General features: G+C 43.2%; 1 protein-coding gene across 2 annotated transcripts in view; it reads left to right on the top strand.

Moving 5' to 3' along the window:
* The first annotated feature begins 352 nt into the window (after window positions 1-352).
* Sppl2a (signal peptide peptidase like 2A) overlaps window positions 353-8375 on the top strand; it is a 40172-nt gene continuing 32149 nt past the window's right edge. For both annotated transcript variants that reach the window (XM_005364422.1, XM_013352712.1), the window contains exons 1-5: window positions 353-473; window positions 4673-4792; window positions 4964-5146; window positions 6414-6503; window positions 6730-6863. In XM_005364422.1, coding sequence (XP_005364479.1) covers window positions 405-473; window positions 4673-4792; window positions 4964-5146; window positions 6414-6503; window positions 6730-6863 — 596 coding nt within the window. In that variant the 5' untranslated portion in view covers window positions 353-404. The remainder of the gene's footprint in view (window positions 474-4672; window positions 4793-4963; window positions 5147-6413; window positions 6504-6729; window positions 6864-8375) is intronic.

Genomic DNA, 8375 nt, shown 5'->3' with positions numbered 1-8375 from the left:
AGGCTCCAAAGCCACAGAGAAACCCTGTCTCGAAAAACCAAAAAAAAAAAAAAAAGAAAAAAAAAGAGTTTTGATTTGTGCTTCAAGAGTGGAGAGGGACCTTGTCTGGTTTACAGCTTTGTGAAGGTGGCTCCGAGGCTACGTGGCAGAGACCTGAAGGGAAACTGAAACCCGAAGCCGCAGAAGCTCGGAATGGGCGGCTGCCGCAGTTAGAGGGAACCGGACGGGAACAGGGGATTTACACAGTTAAGAGGGCTGTTCCGAGGAGCAGCGCCCGGAGCCGACCGACAGCCCAGAGTCCCAGCCCAGCGCTCCGCGGGCGGGGCCGGAAGAGGAAGTCGGGGCTACAGCCCAGAGGTCCGGGTACCGCCAGCGCCGCCAGCGCCCAGCTGCCCGCCCGCGGGATGGGGCTGCTGCTGCACTTGCGGCACGCTCCGGCGGCCGCTCTGCTCTGGAGCTGCCTGCTGGGACTGGTGAGAGCCGCACTCCCCTCCCCTCCCCTCCGCTCTTCCCTCCCCTTCCTCCCTTTTTCCCTTCTCCTCCCTCCTCCCCTACCCCTCCCCCTCTCCTCCCCCCCCTTCCGGCCCTTTTACAGTCCTCACCCGCGGGTTCTAGCATTCTCACCTGGCATTGCCTAGAACCCTGCGAAATACTTACCCGGGAGTAATCCCGTGGGGTGGAGGGCTTCTTTCACCTAGGTCCTGAAGCGCTGTCTATAGTTTTTTGGCGTTCAGGCACATTTTCTTTTTAATTAAAAAATTTAACTTCTGTTTTATTGTGTAACCCTTCTTACTGCAGCTTTTTGCCCAGGAAAAAAAAAGGGGGGGGGGAGGGCAGGATGGACTGGGTTCCAGTTGTTAGCGTTCTGGAATGCTCTTTAGTTAACTGTGTTCACATGTATTTCTATCTATAACTATATGAATATCTGCATGATTTCATTCCATTCCCATACCGTTCTTTCTCTGTAAGGTGTATGTCATTATACTGTGGGGATTTGTTTTGTGCTTTGTTTTCTTATAGGCACACTTTAAAATCCCCTTAAAAACCAAGTATGAAAGTGGCCCTTGGAGGTTTTTAGTTTGAAGTCTAAAGGGGTAGAAGTCTGGTTAAGAAAAAAAATATGTGCATGCATACCCATAGTTGCAGAAGTAATATTTTAAAATTTAGCATCAAGAAATTTGAGTTCTAATGGGTGACCCAGAAGCTAGCTTTCAGGAAATCAGACTTTGTTTCCATTTGCTTTCTCTTCTGGAGCTTCAGGTTGGGAATATTTATCAGTGTTGTTTGGGCAGTTGTGTAAACAGTGTGCGCAGTCATTACCCCGAGGAACTGTAACTTCTCTGAAAGACTGTGTTTTATAACTCTGGGCTTTAAAGGGTCAGCGAGAAAATCTAAGCTCAAAACTGTTATTAAACCAAAAAAAAAGTAGCCTTTCGTGTTCTGGGAACTTTGCTGGACAGCATTAGGATCATACAGGAAAGAAATCATACAAAAAGTATTTTGAGGAGAGAAAAAGCAACACAGAAGTATTACTCTGTGTCTTTAAGGTCTGAATAATCAGACAAGTGACATTTAGTTCCCAAAGAACAACTCAGAGGGGACGTAAATGCCCTGAACTTATAATTTATGTGTTAAATTTAGCACTCATTTCATTGAACCTCTTAAGAAAAAAATGATGTTTACATACTTATAGTTCCACTAATTCGTCCTCAAGATAAATTAATATTTAGCACAGAAATACATCAACTCTTGATAAACCACATTGTTGGGCAGTGGTGGCACATGCCTGGCCCAACACTCTGTGTCAGAAGCAGGCTGGTCTCTGCGAGTTTGAGGCCAGCCTGGTCTGCACAGTAAGTTCTCGGACTGCCAAGGCTACACAGAGGAACCCTGTCTTGAAAAAACAAAACAAAGAAAAAGAATCGACAAACCCACACTGTGGTTATTAGACAAGAACTTGGAAGATCTAATGGCATGGATACATGGAGTAATGGGTGACATGTTTAGCAAACTGTAAATACGCTCTTGTGTGAAGTACTAGGCCTTTTTTTTTTTTTTAAATAAGGTCTTGTGTAGCCTAGGCTTGCTTTGAGCTACCTAAGAATGACCCTGAACTTCTGATTGTCCTGAGTGCAGGGATTATAGGCATGGACCACCAAGTTCAAACCCAAGGCTTCATATGATGGTAGCCAAGTGCTCTACAAACTGAGCTTCACCTAACCTTCTGAGGAATACGGTATTTCTTTATTAATGGTTGGGGGTGGATGGGTGATATGTTTCCATGGTCACAACTTTAAGCATGTTCCTTTTCTGGACAAATTGCAAATTTTGTAGTGGTTTTGTTCCTGATTCTCATCATAAGTCTTAACTAAAAGCATCTAATAATACCTGTGTGATAGAGTTTGAATGCTTTGTTACCTGGACATGACCTCTTTTGGGTTAGTCCTTTAAACTCAGCTTCCCAGAGAGTCAGAGGATGGACAAATGCCAGAATGGACGATGCATTGTTTTTAGCCTATTCCAGATAGAGTCACCATCCCATCTGTTCACGAGCCTGCCTTTGTCTGCATTGTTCTCAGCATTCTGCTCTTCTGCTCTCTGCCCAGAATGGCCTCGTTAAGCTCTTTTGACAGCATCATAGGCTTTCTCTAGTTTGCTCCTCCAAACCTCCAGACTTCTTCTGCACACTAATTTCAATGGCTTATGAGCTGTATTATTAGCTATAGTCATAAGCAACAATCTTCCTTCGTGGTACCAGCTTTCTGTCCCTTGACAAAATGCCTGAGAAATCAACTTAAAAAGAAGAACTTAATCAACTTAAATGAAGCCGGGCAGTGGTGGCACCTGCCTTTATTCCCAGTACTTGGGAGGCAGAGGCAGGTGGAACTCTATGAGTTCAAGGCCAGCCTGGTCTACAGGGCTAATTCCAGGACAAACAAGGTTACACAAAGAAACCACGTCTCCAAAAGAAAACTAAACAAACAAACATAAAATGGGTGGGGGAAGGAGGAGGAGGAAAGCCAGGCAGTGGTGGCCCACGAGAGGCAGAGGCATACAGATTTCTCTACGTTCCAGGCTAGGCTGGTCTATACAGAGAATTCCAGGACAGCCACAGCTATACAGAGAAATCCTGTCTTAAGAAACCAGCTGGATGTGTGCTTTGCTACAAAGGCTTGTATGTTTTGTTTATTTTGGGTATGCTTTTGTGTATCTGAATACACATGCATTCCTGTGCCCCAACCCATGGGAGAAATCAAGTGTTAACTTGGCACCATGTGGGGCTCAGGTCATTAAGACTTGGCTGCTAATGTTTCACCTGCTGACCCATTCCCTGGACCTCTTCTTCCTTTGGATTTGGAGACAAACTTGCTCACAGATAAGATGGGAAGAACCTCTGTTGAAGGAGGTGGGTGACAGAAGCAGTATACTAAACATTTGGGGATGTCTCTGCATGTCTCCCGCCGCTCACTTTTTATTATTCTTTTCCATCACTTTGTCCCTTTTCCCTATCTTTCTAGGCAATGGGAAATAAGACAAGATAAAGTATTGTAGCTATTTTTTAAAAGTTATTTATTTATTTGGGGGTGGGTGTGCCAGGGCATATGTGTCATGCTCAAGGACCAACTCATGGGACTCATTTCTCTCCCCCCGCCCCTTCGTGGGTTCTGGGATCCAACTCAGACGGTCATCTTTGGTGCTAAGTGCGGTTACCCACTGAGCTATCTTGCCAGCTCTTCTAGCTCTCTTTTATGTTGTTTATTTATTTAGTTTTGATTGTTTGTTTTGAGACAGCATCTTTGTATGTAGGTCTGGCCTCCCTAGCACTCACTGTGTAGACCAGGCTGCTCTGGAACTCAGAAAAATCTGCCTGCCTCTGCTTCACATGGGCCACCGCTGCCAGCTTCCCTTCTTCGTCTTCCTCCTCCTCCTTTTTTGTTTTTTGTTTTGTTTTGTTTTTTTGAGACAGGGTTTCTTTGTGTAGCCTTGGCTGTCCTGGAACTAGCTCTGTAGACCAGGGTGTCTTTGAACTCACAGAGATCCACTTGCCTCTGCCTCCTGAGTGTTGGGATTAAAGGCATCCACCACCATCACCCGGCAGGCAGTTTTTCTCTTAAACTCCGTATTGGTGTATCTGGATAGGCAGTTGAAAGCTCTCGAAGACTAGAGTGAAAATGATTTTAAATTCAAGGTGATTATCTTATACAGTCAATACTTAAAAGTACTCCTGCATCTCTTTAACCCTAGGGAAAGGTACTAGGCAAACACCAAGGGTGGGACAGGCTAAGAGGTTTTGAGTCCATTCTTCTGCGTGAGTGTGAACTATGAAGTCACAACTCATAAAAGAGTGGTGAAGAAAGTGCCAGGCTGAGAGGGCAGGCTGGCATTATTATGTCATAGCACCCCCCATGTGGCCCTTAAAACATAGTTTTAGGGTCATAGTTAATTTTGTAAGAAAGTGAGCCATCGTCCTCAAAGAGTGAGCTCTGGACAAGTGTGTATGGTTTCATTATTCCCGAGCTGCTTACGCAGGAGTAGTAAATAAAGTCATCACAAGTCTCACCCTCGTGAGGAAATGTGCTCAGACATGCTTGTAAATAGTCTCATCGAAATCTGTTACTGCCGGCAAGCCTAACTGTGACCACCATCCTGAAAGTTGTTGTTTGTATCTTAGACAGCTGCTCAGGAAGCCATCCTGCACGCGGCCGCAGATGGCTCGTCTTCACTTTCCAAGGACTATTGCATGCATTATAACCCCAAATGGACAAGGCTTCCAAGTTCCCTAGAAAATGCAGTAAGTAAATAACGTGATAATTATTCATAATAAAATATTGAATATGAGTAATAACTGTATTTTAGCGTGTGACTCAGTGAGATTGTACTAAACCGGCCTCGGTGTTTCATCACTGAATGCTCTTGGGTGAAATGAGGTATCTGTCTTATTAAAAACATTTCTTCTTTTCAGACTTCTCTTAGCTTGATGAATCTGACTGGCACGCCACTGTGCCACCCTTCTGATATTCCTCCTGATGGCATAAAGAACAAAGCAGTGGTGGTACAGTGGGGATCCTGCCACATCCTTGAAAAAGCCCAAATTGCCCAGAAAGGTGGTGCTGAAGCATTGCTGATCGCTAACAGCAGTATTCTGGTAAGCGCTAAACGGAGGAATTTCTTTTTTATATACGTTTTTTATTGATATTTATTGAGCTCTACATTTTTCTCTGCTCCCTTCCCTGCCTCTCCCCTCCCCCCTCCAGCCCTCCCCCAAGGTCCCCATGTTCCCAATTTACTCAGGAGATCTTGTTTTTTTCTACTTTCTACTTCCCATGTAGATTGGATCTATGTAAGTCTCTCTTAGTGTCCTCATTGTTGTCTAAGTTCTCTGGGATTGTGGTTGGTAGGCTGGCTTTCTTTGCTTTGTGTTTAAAAACCACCTATGAGTGAGTACATGTGATAATTGTCTTTCTGTGTCTGGGTTACCTCACTCAAAATAATGTTTTCTACCTCCATCCATTTTCCTGCAAAATGCAAGCTGTTGTTATTTTTTCTGCTGTGTAGTACTCCATTGTGTAAATGTACCACATTTTCCTTATCCATTCTTTGGTTGAGGGGCATTTAGGTTGTTTCCAGATTCTGGCTATGACAAACAAAACTACTATGAACATAGTTGAGCACATGTTCTTGTTGCACGATTGAGCATCCTTTGGATATATACCCAAAAGTGCTATTACTGGGTCTTGAGGAAGGTTGTTTAAAAGGAGGAATTTCTATTGTGCCTCCAACACCAAGTCTCCCAGGAACTGAGTTAATGCTGTGTGTGTTCCAGAGGCTGAATTTTTAATCATCTTCTAGATTATTTTTATTAACAAACGTTCTAGATTTACTAATAAAACATTCTAATTAGAAAATTTTGTAGTTTTGGCTGTATTTTTAGAGTTGAGATGACTTGAAGTCTTAAGAGTTGAGAAACATATAAATATATATACGTATATTATATATTTATACAATGTCTATACCATATGATGTCGTGTATAGTATATATCTATTTAAGTTCATGTTAAAAAGATCTTGTTTTTAGAACTTATATATTATTTATTTATTTATTTATTTATTTATTTATTTGGTTTTTTTGAGACAGGGTTTCTCTGTGGCTTTGGAGCCTGTCATGGAACTAGCTCTGTAGACCAGGCTGGTCTTGAACTCACAGAGATTCGCCTGCCTCTGCCTCCCGAGTGCTGGGATTAAAGGCGTGTGCCACCATCGCCCGGCTAGAACTTATATATTATTAAGAAGGAATAATGAAGCTTTGTTTTTATAATTCAATATAATATTGGTACTTAGTGTAAATATAGTATGTATATTCTTATTCTGTAAATGTATTAGTAGTTAATCAAGTTTCATATTTTTTCTTTTAGCTTCCTTCCTCAAGGAACAGTTCTGAATTTCAAAATATGACAATACTAATTGCAGTGATAAGCCAAAGAGACTTTAAAGATATGAAACAGGTACGTTGGTAATTGCATATTAGATGTTTATAAATGGTACGATTGTTTACATTTAATCACTATGCTTAATTTTGATTATTAGGCATTCTCCACTTGCTAGCGAGAGCCTTGAAGGGCTGAGTAAGCCTCTAGCTGTCCCGTCTTCCCAGCTCTCTGATGAAGTGTAGATGTTGCTGCTGTGCTGTGGCAGGCTCATCCCTGTGTTAACTGTCGCTTTGCCCTTCAGACTCTGGGAGATAACGTTACCGTGCAGATGTATTCTCCATCCTGGCCTAACTTTGACTATACTATGGTGGTTATTTTTGCAATTGCTGTGTTCACTGTGGCATTAGGAGGATACTGGAGTGGAGTCATTGAATTGTAAGTTTAATTAAACTCTTTATGACTTTCTGATAAATAGTTTTAAATAATGCTTCATGATCATCTTAATAGCAAGAACGTTTATGTTTTTATCTCAGTATATAGAGCCATTAAGACAGATTGTAGGATTGCCTTTTCTTTTTCTATCTTTTTTTTTTTAACTAATAGAAGGTTGTAGGCACCTGAGTTATTTGTTCATAGAGAAACACTTAACTCCCATCAAATACTCTGTGGAGGCTGCTGAGGGACAGCAGTGGGTAAAGTGTTCACTGCATAAGTGTGAGGATCTGGGTTCAAAACCCCAGAACTCACGGAAAGCTGGACCCAGTTGTGTGCGTCTGGAAGCCAAGTGTTCCTGCAGCAAGATGGGAATCTGTGGAATCTTGAAGGCCAGTTAAACCTGTCTCAAACAAGGATGACGACGAGGTTCGAGGACTGACCCCTGGATGTCTTCTGACATCCACACATGTATTGTGGCAGGTGTGCACTTGCACACGCACACACAGCAGCAAACACACACATAGAGTGCAATCTCACAGCATGAACTGGAGCATAGCTCAGTGGTGGAGCTTCTGCCTAGTTGTTTGAACCGCTGCTTTCCCAAAGGAATCAACTGCTGGTAGTATTTAATGTAGAAATCGAGTAGTTGGTTCCCTTTCAGGAAAGCGTTTTTATGAAAGCTATGTATGGTGCCTATATATATCCATGCCTATAGTAATCACAGCACTTGAGAGGTGGAGGTCATCCTTGGCTACATCTGCCCCTGCCCCAGTGTACCCCCCCAAAATGAAGTGCTTTATGTCAGGTATGGTGGTACACACTTGTGACCCTACTGCTCGGGAGTCTGAGTCAGGAGGATCCTGAGTTTGAAAGTACCCTGGGTTACATATTAAGTTTAGCACAGCTTGTGCTACATAGCAAGACTGTTTCCGAAGGGGGAGTGCCTTAGGCTCTTCAACATGTGGCTATGAATATTGAATATGTGGATCATTATGGCTTACATGTCTACTGCTATAAATGTTTTTATTTATTTTCAATGACAGATACCAAAGGCTGGCACCTTTCCCCACTTAGGTACCACATTGTTAAAACTTCTGTTAGTGTCCCTACATCCTGGTCTGGAGTTCTAGGGAAGGGTTGGTGCAGAGGCCACATGTCCCACTCATGATCATGATGTCATCTGTAATCTCCTGATGGGAAAGCAGTGTGCTGGTTAACAGTTGCAAATGTGAAAATGTTTAGACATCAAGTTTTATTCAGCTTAAAGTCTGCAGAGAGCCCAGACTTAATGATCAGGGCCAGAAGATGCACGACAGGGAGCTGAACTGGGGCAGGGGCTGGGAACACGGGGTAAGCTCTGTATCACCGGGAAGGCCCAGTGATGTGACAGGTGAGACAGTAAGCTGTCTACTCTCCAAAGCCACCTGCTGCTCTCTTTGACACCCGTCTCTGCCTTTCATTAGAGAGGTGATTACTTGGGAGAACCCATGGGTAATAACAAAGGCAGGACTG

Source organism: Microtus ochrogaster (genome assembly GCF_000317375.1).
Source record: "Microtus ochrogaster isolate Prairie Vole_2 chromosome 14 unlocalized genomic scaffold, MicOch1.0 chr14_random_1, whole genome shotgun sequence".
In the NCBI taxonomy this organism is placed as follows: Eukaryota; Metazoa; Chordata; class Mammalia; order Rodentia; family Cricetidae; genus Microtus; species Microtus ochrogaster.
Note: the sequence above shows the minus strand (reverse complement) of the source record. Positions and strands in the feature narration are given on the sequence as shown.